Raw genomic sequence first — 19,574 nt, forward strand, 5'->3', positions numbered from 1 at the left:
TTGGATTTTATTATTAAGGAATTTAATGACAAACAGTTTATTTGTATGTAACAGCATATATCTTCCTGTCCAAGTTAGAACTATATGTCATTTTTCCATAACACGCACTTTAAACAGCCGCCATCCTTGAGCACAGGTTACGTGAGTGGATACTGCCATCTAGACAGGCTTTTGGGAGCAGCACCTATTTTAGAACATTAATTGTCTTTGCCAGGGAAAAATATTCTATTATTCAAAACGGAGGAGAAAGGAACATTTTTTATACTATTAAAAAATGACACGTCACCACTCACTGAAAATACAAAGCCTGCCCCTCGATCAGATTGTAGTAGTCCACATTAAGAACAGATACTTTCTACATGTTTATTAAGAAATATATTATTCTGTATTTCCATACACATAACTTGAACTTAAGCTCTGCACTAGATTACAAACTGCTTTTACCTATGAAAACCACAAATACAAAGTATACAGTATTAAGGCTATTAATCACCAAAGCACATTTTACTATGGTAGTACTAAAATTGTATCTATTTTATATGCTTTGAAATATAGTAACCATACATTTTCAGAAGACCTATTGCTTTTCTACAAAGAGAACAATACTTTTTAAAACCATTTTTCTTCATAAAACCAAAATAGTTTCCATCCAGCACAAAAAATACAAAATACATAATGGATCTAAATAAACAAATTGTATACATGGTATTTACAGAAGCCTTACAGTCAGAAGACTTGACTACTAATGTCATTTTGATTAGAATCATTAACAAATAGCTTCATTATCAGTTGTGGGATTCTGTAGGGAATGTATGAACTAGGAGTGCAGAATCTTACATGAAATAGTAGTAGGACGTGAAAAGATTATCATTTAGCACCTTCCACCTGTACAAGTCCTTTGAACGTGGCTTTTTGAATTGAGTTCTGCTGGAGGACAAGCATCGCCCCATGTTACAAACAATGAACCACGCTACAAGGATTGCTCCTGAGGTTTGGGGGAGTGAGGTGAGAATTGCCTAGGCACCCATAATCAACGACGCTGTCCCAAAGGCCAGATTTCCCTTGGGTTTCAGTGATCTGCTCGATTAACAACCTCCCAGATCATATGAATGGGTGACAGGGGGGCTTGGGGGGCACTATCCACTGACAGAGTGAAGTTCTCCTCCTGAGCTTCCTTCCTCGCGTGTTTCAGCTGTCACCTTGAGGACTGCCCTGAGCAGGTTTGTGTATAAAGATACTCTTCTCTCTCCCTGAAAGATCCCCCTGAATGATAATGGAAATGTGGTTATCTGGCTACTGGCATACATCTTCCCAACCCCTCCCCTCCTTCCCCCATATAACAAGAAGCAACTCAGCGTGAGATTGATTTGTACAGAGAGCAAAGCAACCAAAAAGTCTAGGAACTGCTGAATTCACACTTAATTTAGGTGGTGGAAAAATGAGCAGAGCTGGTACCAAAGGAATTCAGTAATAAGCTTTGAAACTACTGTGCTGGAAGAAGATCTGCTGCCCTTTGAGCAGTCCTGGAATGTAGGACAAGAGAAGATAATTTTCACAACATCTTTGCTGTGTCCTTGGCTTGTCAAACGGAAAAGAAGGGCATTATTAAAAATTAAGCAAACCTCCACTGAGCTCAGAAGCTCTCAGTCTGAAAGGCTGGTCTCCTTTTTGTACTTCGGGATGTTCAGTCCCCTTTATACAGGAAAAACAAACATCCAGGTTTAATTTTATAGTAGAGGTTTTTTTGGTAATTTTGTATTTCTGTGTCCTCACCAACAGAAAATGGTATGTGTGCTGCCTCTTCTCCCACCACTGCCATGAACATGTCAGGGTAACATTACCTTTTCTCAACAAATTGGCACATTTTGCACAACTGCTTAGCAGCGGACATATTCTGCATCTAGAGGAAAAAGAATTAAACTAAGATACTGCAGCAATGATGTACCAATGGAGACTCTCACCTATAGCAACAAAGCAAAAAAATCTTTCCTCCCTTCTCAAGAAAAATGGAGTTTTCATTTTCCTTGACGAAAGGAAAATCACTATTTGGGACTATTTTACATGAAGCCACTTGACTGAAAGTCAACTAATGACACTGGTTAAAGGAGGTCTCAGTCAGACCAGAGGCACAAGTTGGTCGGCTGTCTAAGGTTTATTTTGTTGAAATTACAGTCACATTCAAATAACTTCCTTGGGTTTTCCCAATACAATAACAAAACCAACAGACAACATGTGCATAATAATATGTTTTATTGAATAAAATCCTGCTTCTAATATTTACACAGTGAAGTTTAGAGATGTAACCTAGTGAAGCATGGCAAAGTGTAACATTCATATGACATCTGGAATATCTTTAAATACATCTGAAACTACTTATTATAGCAATCACCTGCCCACCACTGATTTCATAATTAAGGAAGATGTGGACTTTCAGAAGAATAGCCAAGATGAATATTAAGGATAGTTGAGTTCAGGGAAAACAGTCTGCTATGTGAGTTCCAAACCCAAAAGATCTGAGTAAAGTGTCAAGAGTTTTGAAGGCAGCTTCTGTATTTCCTTGCTGTTCTCATCTCTGCAGAAGAAGATCACAAAATAAATTACAAACCTTAAGGCTGAAAGTAATATCCACAACTTAAACACACAGTCTCCTCCATGGTAATCTTATTTTTTAAATTTTTAACGTCCTCTTAACTTCAAGATATGTGAACTACAACAAAATACTTACTTATTATGTATTAAAAACTATATTAAAATTTTAAACCTGCCAATGTAGACATGCAGAAATTAGAAATGCTGCAACTGATATCTAGTGTCAAGACAACACTAATCACCACCATTTACGCAAAACCTTTATGATGAAGTGTCTTCCATCGCACTCTAGCGGGTTAAGCAAAGCATTACATGTTGTTTTTTTAAAGCTCTACTAGATATACTATCTATTATTACAGTGAAGAGGGGTCTTGTAAAAAAACTACAGTCAATATCTTTCCTATTTGTAGGGGTTTTTTAAAGATCATTTCATTATTTCTGATCTTGCATGAATTCTCAGCAAGGTTTGAATGCAAGTACAGACTTGCAACAGCCACCCTTACAGACTAACCCATAGCACTAGAAGACTGTTATCTTATATTTGGACTTCTCACTGGTTGTGAGTAAGGCATGATTCACTGGCCATTTGCATGATTTTTGCCATCCAGCAGGATAACACTATAAACCAGGAATGTTGCATCCTACTCAAGCCTCTGGAGGTTGTTTATTCTAGTGAGTTACAGACAGCGCATTATAAAAGGCAGGCAGTCTAGCCTGCCACATTTGGGATTCTGTGTTGAAAAAAACCTGCTTGTTACTCTCAGCTTAAAAATAAATGATCTTTCACAGTCTCTCATATTTTATTTACCAAACAAGGAGAGTAGTTATATTTCTCCCATGCCTCAAGTTAACCTGTATGAAGCCCTGCCTAACAAGCAGGAGTGCAAAGAACAATCAGTAACCGAAGTATCTACCAGGTCCTTTCCTGTTTCCCAGCACAACTTACTGGTTGAGAAAGGGAAAGCATTGCTGTCATTTGCAAGTCTCTCTCAACTGGAGCACTATTTCTGAGCAAACTCTATTGGATGTTGAAATACAACTTCAAATACATGCTTGGAAAGAAAAATAAATTTAAATCAACCCCCTGTCATCTCCTAACATTGTCTAACTTTTAAGCACCAAGATTAAACTTTCCATAAAATAGTTCCATAATGAAGTTCAGTGTGGTAACTTTGTATTTTTAGAGATTAAATTTGTAACAGTAATGGTGTCTCTACATACACACACACTCTCTCATGGAGATAAACTGTCACCTGGTAAGGACAGCTTTAAAATTCAGAATTTGACAAGGAAAGAGAATATGCGAAGGTGGTAGAAAAAGCTGCAAAAGGTAACAGAAAAGCACTTGGACATTTGCTATTTCTATGCTACAGCCACCCCTCAATATATTTGTGTATTACAAGAGTATATTTTATAAAAATTGTGGCCATTTTCTTCTGTTTCTTCTTTTATCTTTTTTTTTTTCCTCCTCAAATGAACAGCCAGACACCATTCCAGCTATCCAGGAAATGTATATCCATCCTAATCCCACTGCCTCTTTTCTCTTTACCTTTTTTCCAACTACAAAGAGTTATCTGGAACACAGCTGCCTACCTGCAAGCTATTTCTCTTATAGCTAACATAGCTATAAATTTTAATAACTAAGAAGCTGCTGAAGGATACAGAATTTGCTCTTGCCTCTCTCATCAGTGAGGTATACAGTATGCACTGTCAAAAGCTGTCTTCGAGCAGGAAAACCATCTGCACTGTCTATCTCAAGATAAGCAACTATGTGTGCGTGAGACTGTCAACACAGGTTGAATACAAGCAAATGTACATTAAGATAATAAGACTAAGTTTAGAAATGATTGACTGTAGCATCCAGCTTAAGACCCTGCATTCGCCTCAGATACAATGCAGTAAATTAATTCAGGCACCTGAGAGCAACCTTTCTGGGTATGAGGTACATTCGTACACACAGCCAAACATGTTTCAGGGAGGGTTTTGTTTGTCTCTTTGGTTGTTTTTTTAAAGAGATGCAGATTTACTCTTTGTTAAGTAAGAAATACTTGTGTGAGTAAGGACTAAAAGATTTCAACACACCAATAACATAAAGAAAAGCTTACTGTAACTGATAAAAATAAGTTCAGAGTTAGGATCCCCATGCTTTAATGTAGAACCTGTTTCCAGGTCTGAAGAGGACTTTCCAACAGAGGCAGACCATGAAACATTATATAACTTGGTGTCATCCAGTAACAAGGGGAGGGAATCACATCACTGCAGACTTCACAAAATGAAGTTACAGATATCTCCTCAGTCAAACTACAGAGATCTCAGGCCATGTTAGAAAGGACAATCTGATACATAACATTGATATATTTGACAGCTATCACTAGGCTTTTTTTTTCCCCACAACCTGCCTAAAAGCAAAGAAAGAAGCAAGATCCAATAAGTTGCTAATTCAGAAGGGAAAAGAGAACGGTAGCCAGACATGTCATATCTAACAGGAACTACTTAAAGCATAAGCAAAGCAACAACTTAGCCAGCTTGGCCAATTCTGTAACTCAAAAGCCAACCCTACATCCCTCTTCCCCATGGGGAACTGCTAGCTCCTCTGTCTCTTCAGCAGTAGGACAGGAAGGGGCCCAACTTTTCTAACATCCAGAAGACTATGGCTGTGCTCAAGTCCACGCAAACTGTAACACCATTTCTTAGAAAAGATATCCCTGTCTCCGTACACACAAGGTGTTTTGGGACATATTAACCTCACCAGTCCAGACCAGTGGCAAGTAACGTCACTAATAAATGTTATACTGAGTACAAAAAGCAGCAAATGTAAAGCAATCCTTCAATTTCTCAGAAACATAAGCGCACTACCTTATATGCAACCTCTGTGGAGCAGATGGCAAGATGGAGATCTACTGTACCTGCTGTGTCAAGCACATAAGACCAATTACCTAGTACAGCACACAGAAAAATAAGGGAATACTCCCCTGAAATGTGCCTTACAACAACACACATGAAGGTTGTCTCTCAGGAAAACCTCTGAGCAGCTCATTCTGTAACACTAATATCTAGTCACATCAACTAAAACACATGGTGTTATGGGCCCCACCATCAAGATGTTTTCTTAGACAAACCAGAAAGCAGTTTTCCATGTCTTTGCACCATTTTCCAGACAGCCCCTAATAAACCAGCTCCTATATATGCTAAATCCACATTTTCAGCTGGCCAATAACTTCGTCTGATTTTGGTGTGTGGTGCAGTCCACAGGAGAAATGTAAACATGAATGCAGATGACTTTTCCAAGTTTTAGTCCATATTACCTCCCCAGAAAGGTTTAGTGTGGACTTCTAGCGTGGAGACTGGATTGCATGCAAATTCACTGAGATCCCAAAACCCACTTTTTTCTCCTCATACCTCCCTCACTTTACCATCCGATGGAGGATCGTGGCTTAAACTCAGTCTCTGAACCACCAAATGCCCTTGGTTTGTCACCCCCTGCTTATACATGGGTAAGATTATTTGGTCCTTTGGCTTCCTTTGGAAAGGAACAGATTAGAGGCTACCTAGCATGGCCTAGTAACTCACCCGAAAGAGCTGAGACATCTCATTCTCTTTAGGAGAGCTTTACTGACTGTATTACAGACGTGCCAAACAAAAAAATAAAATAAGGCTTTAATAAGTTTAGTTCAACTCAGATAAAAGGCAAGGAGAACTGTCGTGAAAAAGACAGCATTTACCACATGCTTTACAAAACAGATCACAACGTTCTTCAGTTTTAAGCCTAAGGAAATGCTCTGCTATGTCAGTAATGGGCGATTTTTGAGAAATATTCTAAGTGGAACGACACTCTTTTTCAGAGACACTGCCTCACTGGTAGAGTTCCCATCTCACATACAGGAACTCCACTGTCGGCTATCAAGGGAAACAAAGATAGTGAAATGCAAAAAGTCATCCTGAAAGTAAGTACGCATATAAACGAGATTAACATTAAGGTATTGACAACGTTCTATCCCCGGCCCTAAATGTAATCCGCAGTTTAACGTACAGGTAAAATGGACACAAGAGGGCGTCCCTCATATAGAGCCCACCTTGGCCCTCCCCTCTGCCCCGCCAACAGCTCAAACGCCCTGAGCGCCTGTTACAGCATCTCCTTACACCACTGGAAAATGGGCCTCTTGTTTTCTTCTTTTCTTTTTAGTTCAGAAGTACAAGACCCATCAAGACTCAATCTCAAAAATACGCTACCTGATTCACATAATTGGAGGAAGGAGAGAATACAATGCGTTGACACATTTCCTAACTATTAAACTTTGGTCCTTAAACACCAGAAGTTCTCTCACAGCAACACACAATACCCTCTGAAGTCCTGGTTGGCTGCTGCACACTCTAATGCTACTTACTATTATATTGCAATGAAATCAAAGACAAAAGATGTTACAGACTGTGATTAAGAGACACGTAATAGAAATGTATATTACTTCACAGACTTGCTGCCTGAAGGTCTCTGCAAACAGAAATCTTTGAGCGTGACCAAATCACATAAAAGATCATAAAGAAAAATTATTTTTAGAATAAATATTAAATATAAGCCTTATAATTTTATTGGAACAAAACTGCAAGATACTACAGATACTTCATGTATTTTCAATGCTCTGTGTATGTTTGCAATGCAGTGCCTCTAGTTAGTGTAAATTGGGCCTTATTAGTACCTCACAGGACTACAGGCCAACCTGAAAAGTGAAAAATTATAAAATTTAACAATATAGTTTGCCTATGAAATAATTGTAAGTCTTCTAATATAGGTGAAAAAATATTCTGTGCATTACTATTCCTTTCACCTTTCACTTTACGTTCTTTTCACTTCTCAGGGTACAAGACATTTGATTTTCAACAAGACATTTAATTTTCAGATTGATTAAGCAAGGTAATTAATTTTAAACACTGACTTCAATAGCACTACTTAAAAATATTCAGATGCCTTTAAGACTGAAGGACCAAAGCCATAAGGCAATTCTTGTTATAAATAAATAACTAAATAAAAGAGTAGTACTTTAGCCCCAAACCTTGCAATCACACTGTCAGAATCCTTACAGACAAACTGTCAGTACAAGACATTATTTCTCACCTGTACTACCGCTCAGTAGTTAATCATTTTTCGAAGAGCATCATAGCATTTCCATTTGTCTGGGATGTAGAAAGGCTCAAAGATGTGAGGGAAAGGAGTGTCATAGCCACATACTCTTGAAATAGGAGCTTCTAAATTCAAAAAGCATTCCTCCTATTAAAAGAAATACAGAATAAATGTTAGTGGGGCCATTATTTTCAGGAGTCTTGCATCACAAATTGAGGTCAAATGAACTTTGCCAGACTGACAGTCCTGGAAACTCAAACCTTCTATTTATATCACAGCATAAGTAGCCCAGACCAGAACAGTGCTTCCTTTTGCCCAAAAGGTGCATATTAAAATAACAATTTGAATTAATGTTATTTTCATTTTCTACATGTGTGCTGCACTAAATCATAGGCAGGTTATATTTAGTACATCTGCTATACATCCAGACAAGTGCTGCCAAGAAACAAATATTTTAGGAACAAAGGAGTAAGAGTTTCTCTCCTGTACCACTTTTAAACATACAGAAAAAATTACATAATCTAAGAGTGTGTATTATTTGTTGGACACATGAACATCATATTCAAACTCCTTTGACCCCTTAGATTATTAAGACTCTGTCTGAGAAGCGTTAAGTAGTCACGGAAATTATGAATTTGAACGCAGGTGGATTTGCATACCTCTAACCCTTGAGTTAAATCCATGCTCTACGCAAAACCCCACAACTTGTGCTCTATTTGGAGATCAGATTTGGCAATGACTGTGAGAGTTTCATCACTTGACCTAGTAAGGCACAAAATATTACAAATACACCATATTAATCTGAAAGTAACCTGTGAAAATATGTGTAACATTACCAGCTTTAATAACCAAACAAATAGTGGGGTTTCAATCTTCCTGCTCTCAAGGACCAGAGTGATGGCATGGACCATGAAAATCCACAAGAAGTAGATACAGAAATAACTTTGCCAGATCAAATTGATGTCGATGCTAATTATCAGCTCCTTTTATCCCCATATCTTTAGCATATGTATTTGCTTTCCAGAGCAGACAAATGAAGAGAAAAAACATGTCTCCTCCTGGCCTCTCCTTTATGGACGGCAGCAACTGAGACATCCTGGCCAACTTCCCCTATACTTGGCTCAGCAAAATGGAAGGTGAAGGATTATCAACCAGTCCTTTTCCACCAAGCCCACAAGGAAAACAGTCAAAGAGCTACACTTTTCTGCAGCGAAGTGCTAAGTATTTTCTCAGACTGATGAACTGTTTCAAATGCACGTTGCCTTAGGCAGTCCATGGCAGCCTAACTCTAACTTACTGTTCTTCCTATAGATCACAATATTTGGCAGTACAGAAGGTACTCATAACACACTGAGATTATAACCTTTTGTTCCAGCTACCACTTCAGTGCATTGTGAAGTGGCATATTTCTGGAAGATAGATGGAGGTTGTGTGATTGCATACAGTGTCATTACATTTAATAGTGAACTAATTCACCTAGAAAACTTCAGAGTCTGAATAGGTCTGAGTTAAAAATATATGCAAACAATATAAAGGGGTTTTTTAGCTCCATTTTCAGGCATTCCTTTGCTTTTCTTTGTAAAGTGAAAGATTCATAATAGTACAAAAAGCTGGGAAGTAGAGTATATTAGATCCTTTATCTGTCCATGAGGTAGATCGTGATGTCCTACCCCCATCTACTGGCAAGGATATTTTTGATACTACTACGTCCTTGGTTCCCATGCTGTGACTGCCCAATAAGACAAAGCAATAGCTTTCAGACAACTCCAAAATTGGCCTGCCCAGACCACCACCTCTGAGATTGCACCAAATCATACAAGTATATTCTAGACACACAGCCTTCCAGTCCTGCATTGCTGTTTCAGATTACCCGTCACAGGATGACTACCTAGGAGAGAGAGACCCTTGGTTTATGTCATAACCAGCTCTGCGATAACAGCTTATCCCAAACAAAGCTTGGATAAAAAGTTCATTAGTCTCACTGAAAATATTCACTGCAATATTCCCTGTGCATTGGGCATCCATGCAGAGAGCAGCCCTGTGCCTTCAGCAGCCCAAGGAGCAGACAGAGAAATGTTAGCTGCGACTGTCAGGCGGGGTGCTATGCTCCTCTGAGCGAGCCCCAGCCTGGGCTGTAAATATCAATATCAGCTGGTAAACCCAAGCCACATAGAATAGTTGCAAGCATGCATATTTATTAATGCCATTGCTATTATATATAATTCAGAATAAAAATTAAGTCACAAGACTTTCCAAAACTCCACCTAATTTTTTTTCCTCAGGGAGAACCCAGAACCACTGCTACAAGCACCCTTTCTGTGGTTTTAAAACTCAACAATTGCTTTGAGTTTGAGCATACACTTATTGCTCTGAAACTTGTACAGCTTCCAGAGAGTCATGTGGATTCCCTTGCCTCAGTGAGGAATTCAGAGAGTGAAGCTTAGATGAGCAGAGTGTTGTATTGTCAGATACCATTCAACTCAAGAAAGGTGAAGAACTCTCTAGCCTGAGCTACTCTCTGTGTGTATGTGTATGTGTGTATACAAAATTACTCTTACTATGATTTTTCTGGAGGTACAGGTGTGTGTTTGCAGATTTTTAACTAAATTATTGCACCATAGGACTAAAATACTTCAGAGGCAGAAAAAACAGACCCAAGCCACCAGTCAGATCCATGAGGGAAACCCTCTACTTGCACATTATCTGACTGAAGTCAACACAGTTTCACAAAGGTTCATGCCTAAGTGGCTCTGACTGTAATAGCATCACACACAGAATTTCACATTGTAATAGTTTATCATGGAAAAAGTAATTTTCCTAGCAAACTGATAAAATTTGTATAACAATATGCTGAATAAACTGCCTACAGTTTTGAGAGTACCATCATAGAATGGTTTGGGTTGGAAGGGACCACCAAAGATCATCTAGTCCATGCCCCCATTGTAAGATCATCTTACGATGTATTTTTTACCTTACTGGCCATACCTAAACTCATAGGTAAATCCTATACCCATGTATATGTTATGATGCAGAGGATTGTTAGATTATTGACACATACATTTTACAGATGCCGGTTTGGGTCAGGTGACGTGTTGGTGATGGAACTTACTGGAGTAAGTCTCTCAACATCAATGACCACAGCAACAACAGAAATGCTGCAGCCCTAGCAAAACGCAGATGATTCAGTTGACATTATTTAATTTACAGATTTACTGACAATATTTGCAAGAATATTGATAAGAGCAAATTGCAAAGAATAAAAGCTTTAAAGATTTTTTTTTTTTTACAGAGTGGAAATAAAATCATAATCAAGAAGGTGGAGTATAAAGTTATCATCAGAATAAGGTATTTGAAAACAACCAAGAAGATGCACTTTTGCTTTACAAAGTAGAAGCATTGTAGAGAGACAAGAGTCTTGATCTTGCTAAGAGCTTGGCAAACACTTGACCTTGGCATCACAGTTCTCATTCAAAACACAACAAAACTAATGTTTTTATGACTTTCAACATGCTCGCAATAGGATAGCTACATTTACTCACAGAATCACAGCGGTACTCCTGCCATATGCTAAGTATTTGGTCCTCAAAAAACCCCATAATTCACAAATACACACATTTTACACATAAGCAGTCACAGAAAACAAGCTTAAGGAAATATCTTACTTACTAAGATGATTTAGAGGGAAACCGTGTCTTTTTTTTTTTTACAAACATGTGAGGTGGTTTGATAGAAGACACTACTACTTTACTAGCCGTGCTCTGGATATATCTAGGTATGCAGCAAGTCTTTTGTATGATTGAGGTCTTTGCTTATAGCAATCTATAACTAGGTTTGGAGACAGTTTTGTTTAAAATACAACTAATAAAGTTGATCAGTTCATGGGGTTTTGATTTATCTCTGGAATCAGTTCTAATTTATGGGACAATATATTCAGTTGTGCCCTTTAAATCCAAATCAAACCAAACTTTTTCACAAAGTTACAGAATATGAAACTGCCTGATTGATGGCATTAACTTAATAACTGTAATCTGAGCAAATGAGATTATATTCTTCATTAGATAGCATTACGCTTCAACAAATCATAGTGTTAGCAAGATTTATATCGTAACATTAAAATAAATACATAGTCTATGGACATATTGTGAACTCATCTTCCCTTTTGAGCTTGAAGAGCACTTAACTCAAGTGATCAGTCCATCAAATAGCCTATCTTAGACAGATTCTTGTTCACAGTTGCTGTTAAGAGTTAAACTGCAGGAGAAACAAGAGTCCACCTCATCCTGAACATGATATGTCACATCTGCTGTACATATTGCTGTGCCAGATTTTTTGGACCTGTACAGCCACATTGTAGAGAAACGTGACTGAGAATATTAAATACACAATGTCTAGCTCTTTTTAAGACTAATTAGCAGACATCCATTGTACAAGCCTATCAGAACAAGTCTACCACAGTATTTAAGAATGAAAGAAGACCAGAATTTTAAATCAAGCAGATTTACTCCACATTATTTGGGCATATAAGGGCCGCTAATGGCCCAAACTGCTCTTGCAAAACAGGGAAATGCAAGCTTACAGCCTTCAATAAGTCCCTGCATATTTCAAAGAGACTATTTAAACAATCTGACATCTTTCAAATAAAGACCTTAGGAAAAAACTTGAAAATGAAATGGTTTTGGAAGTAAATTAGTAGGCATGGAATTTCTAATTCAGTGTAAAATGTTTTAAAGTCCATTTTGAAAATCAGTATGAAAAAGTCATACTTATTTGGTAGAATATCCACTAACTGCCAACATTCAACTGAAGTAAAAAATTATTGCTTTGTTAGGGAAAAAAATGCTTATGAGGGAACAGATATAGTTGTTAGTCTAATATATCAAAATTGTCTTAATTTTAAAAAATTCAGACAAAACATTAAATCATTTTTATTCCTCCTTCCTAACTGCAGAGGTCAAATTCTGACCTCAGTTATTCAATATGACCTTTGCCAATTACCTTCATTTGCCTCAATTTCACTCGAAGTCTCCTGGAAAACACATTATTATATTCTATAAAGGCATTTTAACTGGTCATATTATTTCATCTCAACATTTGATGTTTAATACCCATTCAGGAAGACTTTTCAAAACAACTTAAGAGGACTAAAAATCTGTTCTTGAAATTCATAGCAATCAGTGAAATGTATCCCACACACCACCTCAAAACAATCTTATGCCTTGATTTTTAGAAAAGATGCTAAAACCAAGGACTTGATAGATGTCGCATGATCGTATTTGAAATGCATCCTCTAGTACTGGGTACACTCCCTCTATTTCCCCAAATTACAGTATTCTAGTATGCCAATATGGAAAACTTAAATAAAACTAAAATAAACTTGGATAAAGTGTATATTCTACTCTTATAAGAAATTCAAGTACTCATTGCTAAATCAGGGTTCTGAGTGTAAAGCCCTTAAAAACATGTACAACTGAGAACTGTAGGCATTTATAGAGACATAAAATTGTACAAAAAGGATAAAATAAGAAAAAAATCTATTATTGGGCATTACTGAAAGAAAATATTACTCATCCTTCTGCAATGTATAGAAAAATAAAGTGATCTGCTATACAGTTTAGGGAAAGTGCTTTTAGGCATCTGGCCAATAAGAAAATAGTTAAAAGAGTTTATTGCCCCAGACCTTCCTTCCTCTGAAGGGAATCTCTATTATTCTATATTCATAGTAAACAAACCTCCATATGCAAACACTTTGGTAAGTATCAGTGAATGAGACTATTCAATGTGTAGCGAGCAAGACAGACAATTCTGAAGTGATACTTTTCCCCTTAATTATCCTATTTTGGTCTTATTCTCTTTACTTCCATATCTTTTGGATCGATTTCATTTTTCCCTTTTGACTGACATGGATTAAAATCAGTAAAAAGGAAATTTTTTTTTATTTTTAAATTCTACTACTCTGTAGAATACTCCCTAAGGTGAGAAAACTTTCCTTTAAAAATCAACTATTTCTGCAACATTTTATGTCCCAGGGGTCTCTCCAACGCACACTACTCTTATTTTGCAACACTACAGGTACTCAAAAAAATTAAGAGCTACAAAAATAACACATGACTACAGATCTGCTATGAGAACACTGATTTTACCACTTCTTTTTTCAGTACATGAATTTACTTTCTGTAGGATGACAAACAAAAAGTCCATTTTAAAGACTAATATGAATAGGCAAAGTTTGACAGAAATTGTAGTATTTATTTTTGGTATTATAGCTATTATAATAAAAAGAAGAGTAAACATAAGGTTAAGGTCCATTACACAAGGCAAACTGTAGGAACACTTTTCATGCAAGACTACTTGTTTTTTTGCTGACAATAACTACAAAATTTAGACCCAGGAACTCAGTGACTAGTTGCAAAGGTTTAATTCAATTGTGGTTTCTGTCAATTAGAACACTGAATTTTGCAATCTCATCAATAGGTTTTAAAATTCAAAAAAAACACATATATATTTGAAGAACTTTTCAGAGAGAAAACTCTTAGCTCATTAGAGTTTCAATTTCTGTCCCGATATTTTTATTCTGATTTATTTATGCTTCTGCTGTAAATCGAAGTGTGGGGCTCAAACAGTTAAGAAAACTTATTCCATATCACTTTGTAGATGACTGTTACATTTATATTATATATTACTTCCCCATATGGATTTTCAACTGTAAATTACCTACTATTGTAAGAATGAGATGAATCCTACTATAGGTTAATAATGAGCATGATGAGCTCAGTTACAACAAAAACTATTTTTATGTCAAAGCTTAGATAAAGATTTTCACAAGAAGTTTTCCAAAGAGGTAGTTGATCAAACCCCATTTTATAAAAGGTGGATTTCATGCAATAAAGCTGACACTAAATATAGATTAAAGGTCTTTTTGTTTGGTTGCTGCTTAAAAAAAAAAGTCCAATTTGAGCAGTTTACTTTCAATAACAGAAAAGTCAAGCATCTGCAGTTTTCATGTCTCACAATTGTAGCACAGTACTTTCCTTGACAGCTGCAAACACCAAATGCTACAAATTTTAAACAGAATTTGCTTTGACAACATATATACGTTACATTCTTATGAATAGTCTCTTCTATGAGCTAAGTAAGTACTATACACCCATGAGATATTTTCAAGTTGAGACAGATATATATATATACATATCTTTTTTTAGAAGGAGCATTTTTTTCCAACAGCTTAGCCGTATTCATCTTAAAAAACTTTTATAAATCTCTTCCTGATAGTTACAACAGTGATACAATTTTTCCTCGGAGAACTCTGCAGTTTTATGTCATAAGCGTTTAACTTATCAAAGAGTTTTCTACTTTTTGAGATCACTTTAAAATTGTTGTAAGGTTTTATAACTTAGCACAGCTTATAATGATTCATTTTATTTTCTATCAATTCTTTGAATTTACATAATTAGTATCTTGTCAAATACAGAGAAATCGTTCACTGCTAAAATTATTTATCTTACGATTGCCAAACAGATAATATTTTCATTTACAAAATAAATCAGCAATTAAAAAATAAAGAAGCACTTAGGGGAAAAAAAGTCTGTTCTCTGTAATTCGTTGGCTTGTTACCATTAAAAAGCAATTAATGGTAAATATTGTCTTTATAGAACTGTATCACATAAAACAATATTTATACATGAAGTTAAATTTACTATATAAAAGATAAAGTATTGTAACATAAAATGAACAAAATTATTTCCAAACAATACATGTCCCTCTTAAATCCATCATACTAAAATAAGAATTTATTTCAGCTACTTTTAATCACGAGCATTGAGTCTATTAGCAGTGAATGTGTTTCTGACTTTCAGAATCCAGACATATATAACATAATGCAACATTTTAAGAGTAACACTTAATCCTGTTCTATTACTTAAATACTTTATTACTTAAACCTTTTTGGAAGTATCTATAAGATGTTGCATTATGATATTAATCTCAAAAAAAAAAGTTTGATATATGAATTCTCTGTATTAATATCTTTACTAGAAAAGAAAGGGAGTGCATGTGTGCTTTGAATGTCTTCACCAAAAGAAACACATAGGATTGGGTGGGGAGAATGGTGGCAGTTAATATAAATTCCTTCTATCTGACACACACACACTTTTAGAAAACATATTTCTAAAATGAAAATATTTCTATTTTCTACTTAAAAGGTTTCCCAATAAATGTTCAAGGAATTTGAACAAAAAGATGTTCACATTGGAAGCAACGTAAAGTGATAATAATACAAGTGGAAGTAACCCAGACTTGTAAGAATACAAACATTCCTACATACTAAATAAAGTATTTTTGAAATTGCTTTCTTCAGGCAGGATAGAATTTTTGGTGCTATGGCCATAACTACAATCCTATAAGATGAAGTTAGGTCACTATAGCAACTATGGAGTGGCTACACACCAGCAGCTGTCTTGCAAGCCAATGCTCTTAATACAGGCTCTTTTTTTGTCATGTGGAAGTAAAGAATCTACAAGTTGACTTAAATATTAAATGTACTTTTTTCTGGAAAATCAGTATCTAGAGCATCCCATATGTTATTTTTCTGTAATCCTGGATACTCTGTTGACTTTCACTGCAGATATGTATTCGCATGTTTTGCTCCTGGCGCATCATTAGCTGATGAAACTAATGATACTGAAAGGATGTTTTAATTGTAGTCACTGAAAAATGTTTGTTGCATATTTTTCCAGACCACTTGCAATTCTTTATATTAAAAAATAACCAATTTACTCTGTTAAGCTCATCACTTCCACTTCACAGAAAAGAATGTGCATAATTAGACAAGTGAAAAAAATGAGGATAATGTTGTCTTCGTTGTCACTTGTACCTCTGGGAGTTGTAAACACTGAAAGAGGATTTGACCAGAAATTCAGAACAGACTTCTTGCTATGAGCTGGCTTTCATTTTTGAAATCTATATGCATTATTTTTGGGGAGTCATACCTTTTGTATCTCACTTACACTGCAAAGAACTGCTTAAAGGTATAATAATATTATGAATATGAAATATTCACTGTGAATTTAAAAGGTTCTGCAGTTTCCAAGAGGGAGAACTGAAACTAACTTCTCTCGCTTCAATATTTTGTTGCTGACAGGAGACACCAAGTGACATGTTTATCTATATTAGATTTCACAGAGGGCCTCATCACTCTTCATTTATATAACACAACCCTGTTAACACAGACAACTTCTATATGGACTCAAGAGTATTTTATTTTTATTTTACTTCTCTTTCGAGCTTCATTAGTTGCATTGCTTAAGACAACACCAGCTATCTTAGCAATGGCTGCCTGATGCATTTAAATTCTCATTCATACACTAGTTGGAAGATTGCCTTCAAATTTCATTTTGGCTAGCTTCACAAATGAACGGTAACAATCTTTAATAACCCAATGCAAGACTGATATTGTTTGTTAAATTCTCTTTATCAAGTTTACAACACAACCACTCCAACAAACATTCACGGCAACAGCATTAACTTGAAGCTGTTGGGATTAGAGCCTTGGTCAGTGGCGTAGTTGTCTTGATGGTACAAGTGCACAAAAAAATCAGCATTGCGTTCACAAGGTATTCACAAACCAAAAAAAAACCCTTCCTGTTTATGTCAAACAGGTAAATGAATAAAAAGTAATTTTTATTTCTTCCCACCCCATCCTATATTTTATGCAAAAAGGCTAAGACTTTCCATGAAAATTTTACACAATTTAAATCCAACCTGGTGGAGTCTAGGACTAGAATTTAAATATGTTCAATTCATAATGACACACTGTCAGCAATTATGTTCTTCCCAGCAAATTTATAATTTGCATTGTTTAGGGCATGAGGTGCAGCAGCCAGCATGATTCTTCTCCACAAAGTAAATGGCACACGACAGATAAGCTCGAGAGCATGTAACAGGACTTCCAGATTGCTGGAATATGCTACTGCCTTAAATGAACCATAACAGTGTTCTTTGGCAAGTAGAGTTTTTTGATATTTAATTGTAATCCACTAGATGATCACTTCTCATCTTTTCACTACAAATACTAGAAATACTACTTCTTCCTAGGCAATTATTGCTACATCATATCTGAAACAATCTAAGGTCTTTCCTACAAATTACATATGCTACACAATATATACCCAAAATATGACAAAATTTTTCAAATAGAAGTTATTTATTCTGTAGAATAGCAAACAACCTTACAGTGCGTTCACTACAAATTATGTTATTCTATCGGATATTCCAAGTCTATTGTGCACTTTCTTGAAGTGGCAGTTATGAATATTTGCACTGGGACCTACATATTTTCTAAAAGCATGCCCTAAGCCCCACAGACAGTTAGAATGACTTCCCAGGCCCAAGAATATCTGAAGATACTTGCTTTATTTAGTTACTCAGCATTACCAACTCATCTGCTCAGTCAATGATCCTGCAAACTGTTACACATACGCTAACACAGGTGAATAACCCAAGTGAAATCAATGGAGCTAAAGTGCCTGCGTAAAATTATTCATATGTGAAAATGTTTGCAGATCACAAGTCATTTTTCCTCATGAACGAGCAATATAATAAGCATTTTTAAGCTTTTAAAGTGATTATCCTCCTCCTAATTGCAGCCTACACCTTTTAATCACAAAGTTAGAAATATCCTAACAATATAATCAGATTTTATACTTTTAGATCACCATTTATCACCTACCATTCAAATTACTTGCTTAATTACTTTGTAAAAACATCTCCTGGTTAATTCCAGCATGCCAGAAGTGACTGGAAGGATTTGCTGCTAAGAGTTTTAATAGCCAGTGAGTGGTATTTTTATTTTTACAGCTGTTTAGGCAGCTGAGAGATTCTTGCAAAAACAGCCTTGTCAGTCTACATATCTGGCTCAGTAAAATCCTCATAGAAGTACTTCACTCAACACACACTAATGAAATTCAAAGGAAATGCAATTTCAACTGCTGTTATTAAACAATTTAAAACAGCATATTTCCCCTTTTATAAGAAAGCATTTGCGTTTTGGGACAGCACAGTGAGAACAATGCTGTCACTCTGACTGACCGTCGCCAAACGCTTCTCCAGTGTGAACTCACAGCTTGGCCAGGAAGCCGGGGAGAGGCAAGTACAAAGGAAATATCTCGTCCACCCATGAAAAGGTTGGGGCTTACCTAGTATTTTCCACAGCGTTTTTTAACATTATTGTATTTGTAAAATGGACTTGGAGCAGGGGGGAAATATTAGGTTACTTGAAACAGATGTATAAGGAATTTTATAGTGTATTCTTTAAACCCAGCTGCCATTTTACTTACGTGTTTAATTTATAGGAAGCTGCTTGATGACTCAAACCCACAGGTAGAAGTATTATAGCACAAAGCTTCAACTCATATATTAAATGCCCTCTCATACAATGGCAAAAGTAACTGTTAGGAAAGATGACTGGTAAATATAGAGAGGTAATTTTTATGTTATGGAAAAAGTGTAAAAAATTGAATAGAGAGAAATTCAATAAGGTTTTACAGAAAGTATAAAGGTTTATGCAGAAGAATCCTCAGAAACACTGAATGAACCATACTGGAGACTGAGCTTTCAGGTACGGGCTGACTTAAAAAGCATGAAAGAATTATTTTATCATACAAACTTCAAATGTGTATACCAAGTTATGCCCAACTTTATTACAATAATTAGCTTTTCTTCTTTCCTAGAGAGATGCATTTTTTTTTATAGTTTTGATCATTTTTCACTACATTTCCTAAATTACTCTTCACATAAACAGGCTACATTGCTATTCCACTGTAAAAAAGAAAAATTGGTATTACTCTCCTTGGTCCAGTCAATAAAATAAAAACAA

The 19,574-nt window shown here is 36.0% G+C and overlaps 1 protein-coding gene across 2 annotated transcripts in view; it reads right to left on the reverse strand.

Annotated features, from left to right (window-relative positions):
• Window positions 1–2,233: 2,233 nt before the first annotated feature.
• The window catches only part of BCKDHB (branched chain keto acid dehydrogenase E1 subunit beta), a 150,586-nt gene continuing 133,245 nt past the window's right edge, over window positions 2,234–19,574 (reverse strand). For both annotated transcript variants that reach the window (XM_068410121.1, XM_068410113.1), the window contains exons 10-11: window positions 7,700–7,852; window positions 2,234–2,572 (exon numbers count right to left, since the gene is read on the reverse strand). In XM_068410121.1, the coding sequence (XP_068266222.1) occupies window positions 7,712–7,852 (141 nt within the window). In that variant the 3' untranslated portion in view covers window positions 2,234–2,572; window positions 7,700–7,711. The remainder of the gene's footprint in view (window positions 2,573–7,699; window positions 7,853–19,574) is intronic.

The sequence above is a fragment of the Nyctibius grandis genome, chromosome 1 (assembly GCF_013368605.1).
Source record: "Nyctibius grandis isolate bNycGra1 chromosome 1, bNycGra1.pri, whole genome shotgun sequence".
NCBI classification, from domain to species: Eukaryota; Metazoa; Chordata; class Aves; order Nyctibiiformes; family Nyctibiidae; genus Nyctibius; species Nyctibius grandis.